Genomic DNA, 12,212 nt, shown 5'->3' with positions numbered 1-12,212 from the left:
CCAGGGTCCTCGCCAAGAGCATGAGCAAGGTTGTACCTTCTTGGAGCAGATCAACCAGAATCGTGGAGCCCGGGTCATCATCAAACGCCCCCTTGCAAACGCAAGCAGGAAATCGTTTGCCAGGAGAAGACACTAATGGGTTCACCTCCTTTTCAAGACGAGAACGTGTCGGGACGTACTCCCCAGCCCCTCGGGGTGGGCCCTTGGACGCCCCCCCTAAGGGGGGAGGGGGGGATCAGACCCTGTGGCCGGCTAAACACGGACATTCTTCATCTGCTACATGCATATCACTAGATGCTGCCTGATTTGACTGTGCAGGTAGGGCAGGGGCATGCACCATCCGATATCCATGATGGATGCAGATGCAGTGAAGCGATGAACGCCATAGCTGCAGACAGAGCTAGATGCTTATGTGTGGTTGGTGGATGATAGCCTCTGAGTTGATGATAAGCCTTTCGATCACAGGTTGCTTCCAGATAAGGATTAATGGGCCTTGCCTTCATGCCTTGTCTCCTCTTTTCAGGCTTCAGATAAGGGTTAATAGATTACATTAGTCAACGCCCGAGCTACCTCCATTTGTCGGCATCATCATGGCACAAGTCAGCAAGGGGAATGCAATTGGTTTGTTGTTTCTAGCGTTCAGATGGATGAGCTGGTGGGGACGAACAAACGTGGACAGCAATGGCGATTAGTGACCACATCCCAGGACAACATGGGGGCAGCTTGCCACTGCTTGAAAGGAATTTTGTGCAAAGGTCAACACTCAACAGGAGGATCACTACAGGAAAGTTTGGGATTTGTTTGTCATGGATGATGCATCCATTTTGTTGCTTCTGATGGAGGAGGATGCCCATGTTTCCTCTCAAGTTTAAGTTTTTCTCGAGGGATGGACAGGGTGATCATTGTTCAGTTAAGGTAGTACTTGCTATTTAGTATACCAGTATCATTTATAGTTTATAGGGCAAAAGATACTGACAGCAGATCGAACCGACACCTTCTCGTTCAGTGAACTTCACCTGATTTCATGGATCAGCATTGCTACTTCAGCTTTGCCTCGATCTCCAGGGAAGTGTCATACACCATTGCCCAGGGCCGCTTCTTAGTTTCTCGCCTCATTTCCTTGCAATCTCACATTGGTCTCCAGTTAGAAGCCACAAAAGACGGTAGATACTTCATCATGTACTACACACTGGCAGTGGTATTTAGATCATCCATCTGCAGAGTAAGGGAACAAGTTACAGAAGGATGCTAGCAAAACATTCTGACGAACTCTGTCAGTCAAGCTGCAAAGAGGCTGAGCAACAAAGACCAGCAATCTTTTTTCAGCAAGAAATTGCATCACGAACCTACGCACACACAACGTCACCAAGAAATTGAAAACCATATCTCTAATCCCAGGGCGAGATTCAGTAGGCACACAGCACAGGCAGAGCTAGTGCGCCACGAGAACGAAGGGGAGCGGAAAAGAAAGGAAAAGAGGGAGAGGCACTCGCACCACGGCGGCGCCGCCCCGCTGATGCTGGTGCTGCCGCCGGATCTGAGCGCCTCCAGGACACGTTTTTCACCTGTCAGGACCTCGACCAGCCCTTTCGATCATCAGGGAATAAAAAAGATAATAAACGGGTGAGACGGATCGCACTATCACAATCCTGCAAGGGCGATGGCGGATTATTTACCATTGGTGTAGTCCCGGCAGTCGTGCTCCCCGACGACCAGGCCGGTCGGCCACCGCTCGCTGAACCTGTCGGCGGCGCCCACGGCGTCCCCGTCGCAGCAGTGCCCGACGAGCCAGCACCGCCGGTCCGGGACCCTCCGCAGCGTTCTTCTCCGAACCACGCCTGAAACACCCACTCGGAGACAAACGCAACGAATCAGCCGCGACGTCGAGGTCCTTGGATCGTGAATTTCATCATGCCAATGTTCTCGCTGCTTCAATCTATCGCCAGGACGAAGCTTTTTTACCGGGTATCTCGCTCCGCGACAGCACCGCCAGCGCGGCGCCGACGTCCTCCGGGTCCCGCGGCTGGAAATCGAAGACCAGCGCCTGGGTCCGTGCCGGGTCGGGCCGGAGGACCACCATGAAGTGCTGCAGGTCCCACAGGCCCAGCGTGTAGCCCGCCGACATCAGCAGCTGGGCGGGGCCCTTGGACGCCCGCAGCGGCACCGCCGCCACGTACACGGCCGTGGGCGTCGCCGGCGTCGATGCGGCAGGCGTCATGGGCAGCGAGCAGACGGACACGGCGGCTGGCGGCGGCAACCGTAGCCACTCGCGCAACCCGCGGTTCTAGTGAACACAGCATCTCGTCCCCGTGGTCAGGGGAGGGTGGATGGTAACGTCTATCCGTTGGATATTGATCCGACGGTTGCTAGGTACTCGTCCATCTTCATGAAGAATACTTGTTGCACATTCTGTGGAATTCAGCATTGAGGCAGCATGATTAACTGCTCCAAACCAAATTTCCAATGTGCATTTTATAGTCCAATTCAATTACATCTATACACAAAGAACCATGATGAATGCTCAGTTCTGGATACAGGATACTAGTGAGTGAAATGTGAATTCATAATAATCAGAATCCAAAGGCAGGTAGGCAAGGAAAAAAGATGACCTGAACACTGAACAGTGTATCACCACACATATGTACCAAAATGTTGCTAGGAGCAGCACACAAGTGCCACCGTCGAGGTATCAAGCTGAACATCCACATCCCCCAAATTCCGCAAAACAAAAAAAGAATTGCTACATAAAAGTGGTGGAAAGAATAGCTATTAGCAGCTCGATAAGAATTCCTCAGAGCTCTAGCGCCCAATGCCGAATGTGCAGGACTATCTTCAGATCAGGAGAGAAGCACACAGCACCAGCAACGTGACGAGAATGGAGACATCGGTCTTCATTCTGAGGGCAGCGTGCGAAGGCGATGAAGCTGTGGTGGTGTTGCTGACCGGAGGTAGAGGTGGTTCTGCGACGTCAGAGTCTGTCAAGAGTGGCATTGGAGCCGCCGCTGGCGGCTGAGCACGTTGGTCCATGACTGAAATGAGCCCCCCTGGCTGCGCAGGCCGCATAAAGTCAGGTGCATTCTTTCCCATGCAGGAGTTCACTGCAGAAATGAGATTCACGGTAGGAGGTTAGCAAGAAATTAATTGACAATTGCTTAGATTTGAAATGCTTAAGAAACGGTGTGGACGTATGGTAATACGCAAGAATGTAATAGAGAACACACATTTGTATCTGTGAGCAGTCCCAGGGAAATCAGTGATGATTCCGTCCACCTTAGCACTTTGCACATACGCATTGATCTGTGCGGTGGCGTCCGAGAAGAAGTCATATGGTTGAGAAGTGAACTCATTCATGAGCACATAAGCATAAACTGAAAGGCCAGCAGATTGCAGGGTGGGAACAAGCTTGTTGGTCTGGTTTATCAAGAATTGGTTAGTTGTTGGGAAAACGGATTGGGTGTTGACAGAAACAGCGCTAGCAAACTTCTTAATATCTGCAAGGGAGGAAGGTGCAGCATCTCTGACAGATTCTTCGATCATGTAGACAAGGTCGTACTTGGTTTCCTGCTTGAACTTCACTAGAACCGAACTGTTGGTTGACTGAATCATAACTTTCTGGGCGGTCTGTTTGTTGTAACCAGAGTCATCAAGGGCTTTGATCACTGCATCTACCACACCAAATCCAAGTTTCTCTGCCATGAATGCAGCATTCTGCAAAAAACGGAAAGGGGATAAAACTGAGAACAAAGTGTTGTGAAGACCTGCATGAACTCAAGCATAAGGTGCGCACTATTTGTGAAAAGAGATGGGTTTTGCTTCAGTATTGCTTTTGTATGGAAAGTTGCAGATCTTAAACAGTATCTAGTGCAATTTATTAAGGGCAATACTACCAAATTCTTGTTCTTTACTTTAATACATACATTTTACATATAATGCATCTGTTTTCTGTTTAAATCTTTGCAATAAAACAGATGTAGGTTCTCTGTAACACTCCTCAACCCCATGAAGAATTACTGAATTAGCGAACACATGTTTATGGATTGGTCATTGTGCCTTTTATTCCTACTGACTTAGCAGTGACTGGGTTGAATTTCAATTAGAAAGTGACAATGAGGGGAGCAACCCATGACTTAAGCCCTTGTCAGGGTTCAGAAACCTAGAAAACTTTTGCTAGTGTGAATCTAGCAAAATCTGTAAAATCTTTTTGCTACTGAACACAGCCAAGCCCCATCCAAAGCCAGCACCACTAATTAGCTTAATATCACTCAAATAAGGGTTCACACTAGATGTGACCCAGTTACGCATCATAGAATTCTTACCTCTACCGTGATCATGATTCCCGACAAATCCTTGTCTTTTGCAAAGGCCAAAAAGTCTGATAGCCTCATGAAATTCCCAGCATTCTTGTTTCTTGGATTTCTGAATAGTAGGTATTTGTTCATTGGGCTTGATATCATGGCTGTAAATATAAAAAATGTCAATCTTGAAACAAATGGATGGTAATTGCAAGAAATATCACAGACAGGCCATCGATACCTCACTATTTATTCAGTTTTACAGCATAATAGTTTAGCAGAACCATATAGCGTATTATGTATAAAAACTTGGTAAGATATTTGCATAGGAAGAAAACGCATATACAGCAGGGAGGGAGGGAGGGAGAATCCCCAATAGAACAAGAAAGAATCCTGGTAGACTTACGCTTCAGGTTCTTCGAAATATCATCCCAAGTGAGGTTGAAGGTAAAGACTCCAGGACCAGCTTTCAGGTCATTTATGGTAGTTGTTTGCGAAGCAAATTCTGATTTTGCAACATTAGTAACATCAATTAGGTCAATTGAACTCATGCATATTGGTATGCCATCTTTGGTCACTTGAACAGGACAGTCAATGACATCTGCACCATCATCAACTGCCTTCTGATAAGCTTGATCAGTGCAGTCTGGGTAGTCACCACTGGCACCATTATGAGAGATAACTAGAGGCTTAGCTGCATTGTCAATGTGAAAGCTATAGTTCAGTAACATTACTAAATGGGTGAAGTTAAGCTTATTTGACAAAGGAAGCAACCATACCATGATCTGTCTTGCTGTTGTTCAGGTTACTAAAGCAGCCTGCACAGATGAAAACAAAATAACAAGACCTGAGAAGCCATGATCCATACTAAATGAAAGATAAAGTTGACATAGATGCCAGGTTGCGTGCATGAAGTGGCCAATAAACATTATTTATAGCATCACGAACAGAGGATAAAATATGGACTCACCAACTGCCTCTGAAGGAGTGATAGGGAAATCAGTCAATACACCATCAACAGAGAAGGCATCATTATCAATGAAGTAAAGGTATTCTGCTAATGGATCATAGCTGTAGTTGTAGCTGATAGTAAAGTCATTTGCAAAATCAGCAGCATAGATTTCTAGCCCTGCTTTATGAGCATCAGCAGCGACTGATGTATAGGAGAGCAGATAATTGTCTGGTGTCACAGGCCAAATATAGTTTTTGGGGACAAGTATTCCAGAAGCAAAAGTTTTGACGAAAGTCAGATTTTTCAACATTGAACCATATGTCTGGTTTGTAGATGGCTCAATGGAGCGTTCATCAAGAAAGCGGAACACAAGCTTTGTCCTTTTGCTAACTCTTCCAGATATGCTGGTGAGGAAGTTCACTTCAGGCGATGAGATGTAGTCGGCAATGTATTGTTTTGACAGAGACAGGATATAGCTTCTCATGCTGAGCTTAAACTGGCTGTAGAAACTGTCATGCTGCAATGTGCACAAACCAGATGTTCAGGTCACAGCCTCAGAGGAAAATCTCCCAATTGGTAGTTAAGTGCAAGTAGTTAAAAGTTTTAGCCCTACCTGCACATTTAACCAAACAGCAGGGGCCTTAAATACGGACAGAACAGCTTCAACAGGAACTATTTGCATGGAACCATCAAAGTAAGATGGACGGGAAAAGATCGATTGCCTCACTGCAAATATGAAACTGAGTTAGAGAACCAAAACAGAGGCGTTGTTAAAGTAATATAAGATTATGTTAAATGCACGGATATTTGAACAATTTTCTTTGAATGTATACACAGATAAAATAAACAGCTATTGATCTATCACATTTCACAAGATAAAAAATGCTCAAGACATTAGCAGAGCACTATTTGTGACTGTACTTACAGGTTACGTTTTGCAGATCAGTGCTTGTGAAGTCCACGGAGAACCACCCCGTCGTAGATACACCATTAACATTGTAAGTGCTCTTACCCTGTGGGAAAACATCAGATATGAACGTACAGTTGTCCATCTTTATGTTGGGAAGGCAGATTCCAGCACCATCTTTGGTCAACCGAACATCACACAGCAGGGCTGTGTCAGGAGAGCTAGCAATAGGAACAAACTGATAAGCAAGATCACTGGAATCTGGGAAAAGGCCCGAGAACCCGCCCTTAGCAATGATCACTGGAGCCTTGCCTGGAACAATGAGATGATTATTAGTGCTAGGCTTGAGGAAAGCCAGAGGTACTGAACCCTAAGCGCACTGCCACGACAGGAACTAAAATTTATATCAGTGAATTTTCGCAAGAGAGAAATCAGACTCGAATTGATATCCATCGAAGTGATCCACTCCCATTCAAGCAAGTCGCAACAGACAATCCCCATGGCCACATAAGCAACCAACCAATGAACAGTAGATGCCTACAGCTACAGCTAGTGATTTTACACGTATTTCTCGCTACGAAGTGAAATTGATTACTCATAGGCTTGTACTAGAGCATGGTTATGTAAACTAATTCCAAAGAGGTTGCTATCTAATCCCAACCAAATGTCATTCAGCTGGAAAGGCTACCTGTAATTATTTTTTAGGAAGTGCTAAAAGGTAAGCATCATGGCCGGCCCTAAGCTTCCAATCAGAAATCTAGACTCCCAAACAGTACTGATGACCAGCAAAACTTTTTGCTACAGAAAAATTGAAGCTTGAGCTAAACAGAAAGAAAGAAAGAAAGAAAGAAAGAAATGCGCATCCAGCTCGTTCTCATCATGAAGATCCAGCCCAAGCAGTAGGACAAACACAAAATTTGCAGTTCCAAGAAAAAAAAATGACCTTTAAGCGAAGCGTAGCAGCAAATCGGCCCGGATCAGATCACATACATACACAGTACCGCGGAACCTTGCAAGAAAGGAAGTGAGGCGCCGCGAATCGAGCTTACCACTCAGGGTCTTCCAGGTGGAGCCCTTCTGCGCGGCGGCGGAGCCGAGCGAGACCAGCAGCAGGAGCAGGGCGGAGCCAAGGACGGAGCAGGCGCGGCTGCCCCTCCCCATTGCGGACCCGCCACCTACGAGACCACCGGCGGCGGCGTCGGCAGCAGCAGTAGCAGCAGCTCCAGAGGCTGTATCTCCAAGAACACCTGGCCCCGGGAGAGAAGCGGAGGAGCAGGGGAGGCGAACCGGGGAGGGAGGAAGAGCAATGCGCGTCCGGCGGCCGCGTTCGATTTTTAAGACCAGAGAGAGAGACAAAGAAATGGAGACGGGGGGCGATGCGATGATGCTGCTGAGCTGTGTCCCGTGTGTGATAGGGGAGGAGAAGGTGGCATCAGGGTCAGGGGAGCCTGGGAGGGAGGGGGAGGGAAGGTGGTCAGAGAATCGTGTGTGAGCTGCTCCAACCTTTCCCAAGAAAAAAAAATGATGTTTGTGTTATTTTTATTGTTTTTTTTTGAATTCGTATATTTTTCGATTCTTTTATAGTTTGACGTTTTCGCGATGATGTTTGTGATGTGCACGATGTGAGAAACCTGAGGTTGCGTAGTTCCGGGGGGGGGGGGGGGGGGGTAAAAGGGTAAATGATGTTATGTACACCTACACTTTAGTTTTGATGGATATGACTGCATTCATCGACAAAGAAATTTGTTTCAAGAAAGTGCAATCAAGCCAGAGCTTTTGTTGGGGCTATGCATCAATTTTCAATTAAATATCCTTAAATTTTGAAGGAAAAGAACTAAATTCATGTGATTGAAAAAATGTCGTGCTTTCATGTTACGATATTATCGTAAATCATGGTGTTACGACTACGCTTTTGTATACTATATTCGCCTGCGTGTTATTACTGTGTTGTTCAGCTTTTGGTAACAATATGTAGCAGAAATTCCGAAAGTTCCATGGTACGCGCTCTAAAAATCCATTATTTTATTAAAAAACAAAGCATCACTTTTTTTTTGTGCTGTGGCCTGTGGCCTGTGGGCGTGTGGCCGCGGTGTCCGAGCCGAACGGAACAACGCGCGCGGCGCGGGTGGTGGAGCGAGCCGACCCGCCCCTCGGTCCCCGGGGCCGCGCGCATCTGCCCAATGGGATACTGCGCAAGTGGTCTCGTGGAGCAGCCGCGCATCGTGTGCTCTGCTCTGATTCTGCTTCCGACGCCTCCCGGCAACGCGATCCGCCATGGATAACGCTGGCATCGGCTCGGGCGAGCCGGCAGGGGGGCTGAGCCTCCCTGTGATCGCGCATCGGCTCAGGCCCTCAGCCAGTCAGCCAACGGGTGGTTGACCGGTGTAACGCGAACGCTGCGACCCGCGTACCGACGGTTTAATCTGCTGCGTCTTGCGTCAGGACGCGGGCGTGGTTGCAGTAAGTTAATGCCGGCGGCAGTTGCCTTGAACGGCGGCCCTGCCCGCGTATTCTACCAACCTCTGCCCAATATCCAGTCTACCCGGGCAGCAGGATGGATAGAGCGCTGAGCCAGGCGCACATGCTCCTCACCTCACCTGCGAGAAAAAAAATGCCCATAATTTCAGTGTGCCCTGCCCTACCCCCACAGGCCACAGGATAAAGGGTAGCAGCATGCCCGGGGTTTACCATTTCTCTCCTAGCGACAGGCGACGGGTCGGGTTATGAGTGCACAGTTCGAGGCTTGGAGTGTGTGTGCGTCGCCTAGTTTCGACTAATTTTTGCCGGGATCCAAAGATACAGGCTGAGATCATTCGAGGTAGTCAAAACTACGAAGAGTATGTGCACATCCGAGCCTTATTTCTCATCCTAGCTCATCGGTTCCAAAATAAAAGAGAAGACTAGGTTTGCGCATATTACACTTTCGTTACTACGATTGCTTCTGAATATTTTATTATATCGGTCGCAAAAGATTGCCATGCAAACAAACTAATACTAGTAGTGACCAACGATTGGCCGGTGCCCAATCCAATCTATACATGTATCATGCGTGCTCCTTGTCGGGTACGACGGGCTACGGATTGAGAAGAGACGTGAGAAGAGACGAGGAGGTTTGATCAGGCATCCATTTGGAACGACACAAGTTTAACGTACCCGACTCCTACCTGATCCTGATGATCAAATCACTCGCAATTCCCGCAAAGATCTCGTACGACCTATCATTCCAAACGCGGTGCTATGCTGGTGGCACTGCTGTTGACACCATGCATCTGCAGCTGGTATACCAAGATTTTTAGCATTTCGCTTGCCAGGTCGCAGGGCAAATTTGCAACTACAGTATGATGAATCTTTGACTGCCATTTCAAAATAAAAAGGCACCGATAGGCACCAGTTGCCGGTAGCACGAAAATGCTGGTGCCACGCGCGCCACGGCTACGCGTATTTTTTTATTAATTAATTCTTTTTCTCCTCGCAGCCAGAACAATACGCAGGGAGATATTCATCATTTCTCAGGCTAGCTAAGAGAGTACGTGGGACCCGCTGGGAGAAAAAGGAAGATCAGGGGACGGATGTGAAAAAGCGTCCACGGGACAAAACCCTCTCCATGCCCTGGAAAAGGAGCAAAAAGGGTGGTTTTCTAGAATCCACACGGAAAAGGAGCTACTACTTTTTTTCTTTGTGGAGTATACGCAAAAAATTCCGTACTTGTATCTGGTCTGGAGAGGTATATACGCCGAGAGACACAAAATGCGTACAGCTCATGCCACAGGTGGCCCAGCTAGGCTACGACGCCGAGAAGACGGACCCTCTCTCTCCTGCATTCCCACATGACGCCCATGTTGTGGGCCCACCCTCCTCCTCCTACGTGCATGCCGCTACCCGTGGGCCCCGCCGGCATCGGTCCCGGGTGGGGCCCAGCCATCGTGCTCGCTTGTTCGATTCTTTTTTTTTTCTTTCTTTTCCCAGCAGCGGTGGCGCCGCGTAGCAGTTGCGGGTTGCGCGACGCGACCCGGGGGCCTGGTCTCCTCTTCCTCTCCTCCCTGCGCACGTGGCGTGGTCTCTCGTCTGCGCAGCCAGCGGGTGTTCGTGGACGCGGTGCGAGGGCGCCGCCCGGGGCCACAGCGTCAGTGACGGATACGCAGCGGACGCGGCCCAGCGCACCCCGGGGCGGCGTGCGTGCCCGCCCGCGCTGGAATTCTGCTGGGCACGACAGCAACTCGCGGCTGGGCTGGCTCGCACTCGGCGACTGACGACGCGTCCGACGTCGATGGTTGGCGTTGTGCTTTTGCAGCAAGAGCCCAACAACGCCATCACGCGCGAAACGCACAAGCTTTTGAAGGGATCAAATCAAACTCCACCAAACCGCCAAGAACTCGTTTCTTTTTCTCTCCTTTTTATAACGAGAACAAGAGGGTGGTCTTTTTCGTGGCCTGGATGTATGCATTGACTTTTGATAAACAGCCATGAGCCATGAATCCACATGATCTCGTGCGTTTGTGTTCTGGTCGTACATGCCCTTTTTATTCGTTTGTTTAGTTGTGTTTCGTGCTGAGCAGGAGGCCGGGGCAGCGAAATCGGTCGCGTGTCCACGTGGGACAGGTGCTTTTAATTGTCAGGTATGCCGAGCTTGAATGAGCCAGAAGGATTAGCACCTGGATTCTGTCAAACGCCGCTACTAGCTAGCTCAAGGAGCAAAGGAAAATAGCAAGAATTTGTGAGTCTAGCCGTCTAGGAGACAATGATTGATAGGTGGACAAATCAATTAATCAAACAACCTGGCGATCCATCCAATAATCGACGGTCGTCAGGCAAGCTGAACCACTTGATCACCATGTTGTGTTTGGTAGGGCCACCGGCGTTCCAGCGGGCCATGTTCACTCGTCAAATCTTTTGGTTCACAGGCCATCTAATCTGCAGACGCCAATTCCGCTTCTGGGAAGGCAACTGGATCGGTTTTTCGTCGATGGAACAACAGTACTCGTTAATGTGTCCTTCAGAACAGCATCATTAACGGGCCATGACCCAGTATCTCTCAACTCTCAAGTTGCATTTGCGCTATTGAATGATCACAGTGATACCTTTAGATGGCCTCTTAATTAACAAACATGGGATACCCTTGTTTTACTGTACGATCACTGTGCAAGGAACATAAGTAATAAACGATCCTATAAATATTCGCTGCCCGTAGATGAATGTTTACCAGTAGGATTGTCACTTAATGCTCGCCTGTGCCTTTTTCTTGTTTCGTATAAACCTGTTGTTGTGTTCATCTTTTTTTTTAAAAAAAATATTTGCTGGCGCCTCAAAACAGCCAATGGCTGAAACTGATGATGGATGGTTGAGCGCATATGTTGGCTAGAGTGAAGATAGTTCTTTTTAGAAAAAATAAATCAGCACCACCACTGCTCCGAAGCTCGTGATGGCAATTGCCTAGAAAAAAAAATAATGCCTTTTGGTTCTTTAGAACGCCAGAATTTTTTCATGGGCTGACAAGGCGACACATATCGGTAGCCTAGCCATTGCCATAAGGCCCATGAGCTAGCTCATGCTCGTGCCAATAGAAAAGGCCCATCGTTTCAAAAAAAAAGAAAAGGCCCATGAGAAAGAAAGCAAAAGCCCGTGTTCACTGGCTATGCTGCATGCAAGCCATATGGAAGCCGCCGTCCGCCATTAGCAGAGGAGTGCGGCGGAGGTTCAGCTTCTATGTTTGGGGAGGCGAGGCGTCCGTTGCGGGCAAAAAAGAGAGAAATTTTAGCTCCTTTTCTTCGCATGGCTCCCAGTAATCCAACCACGCGTCCGCTTCCCTGCGATTCTTGGGGCCTTCTCGGAAGCAATCTTGTGTGTAGAGGAGCGAGTGATTTTTGCGCTGGGCCTGGGAGGAAGCGGAAGTAGAGGGAAAGAAAAAAAAAAGGATTCCCTCGGGAAGGTTGGTGATGATTCATTCTTTTGTTATTGTTTTGGGTGTTGGAACTGCGATTCCGATCCGCTCGTCGTTCTGACCCTTTTCTTCTCTGTATGTTTGGATGTATTCAGTGGGAGCTTCGTGATGAGAGGTTGATGG

General features: G+C 48.2%; 1 protein-coding gene across 1 annotated transcript; it reads right to left on the bottom strand.

Annotated features, from left to right (window-relative positions):
- Positions 1–779: 779 nt before the first annotated feature.
- Positions 780–7,588, bottom strand: LOC101757080 (glycerophosphodiester phosphodiesterase GDPDL3). Its single transcript, XM_004952878.4, is given in 14 exon segments — positions 780–1,215; positions 1,494–1,586; positions 1,677–1,891; positions 1,963–2,047; positions 2,050–2,086; positions 2,944–3,098; positions 3,222–3,708; positions 4,317–4,456; positions 4,699–4,986; positions 5,072–5,110; positions 5,263–5,761; positions 5,858–5,970; positions 6,170–6,463; positions 7,201–7,588. Coding segments are annotated over 14 exon segments (2,565 nt in total). The 5' UTR covers positions 7,313–7,588; the 3' UTR covers positions 780–1,207.
- Between the last annotated feature and the right edge of the window lie 4,624 nt (positions 7,589–12,212).

The sequence above is a fragment of the Setaria italica genome, chromosome I, assembly GCF_000263155.2.
Source record: "Setaria italica strain Yugu1 chromosome I, Setaria_italica_v2.0, whole genome shotgun sequence".
Classification (NCBI taxonomy): Eukaryota; Viridiplantae; Streptophyta; class Magnoliopsida; order Poales; family Poaceae; genus Setaria; species Setaria italica.
This window is presented reverse-complemented; position numbering and strand designations above follow the sequence as displayed.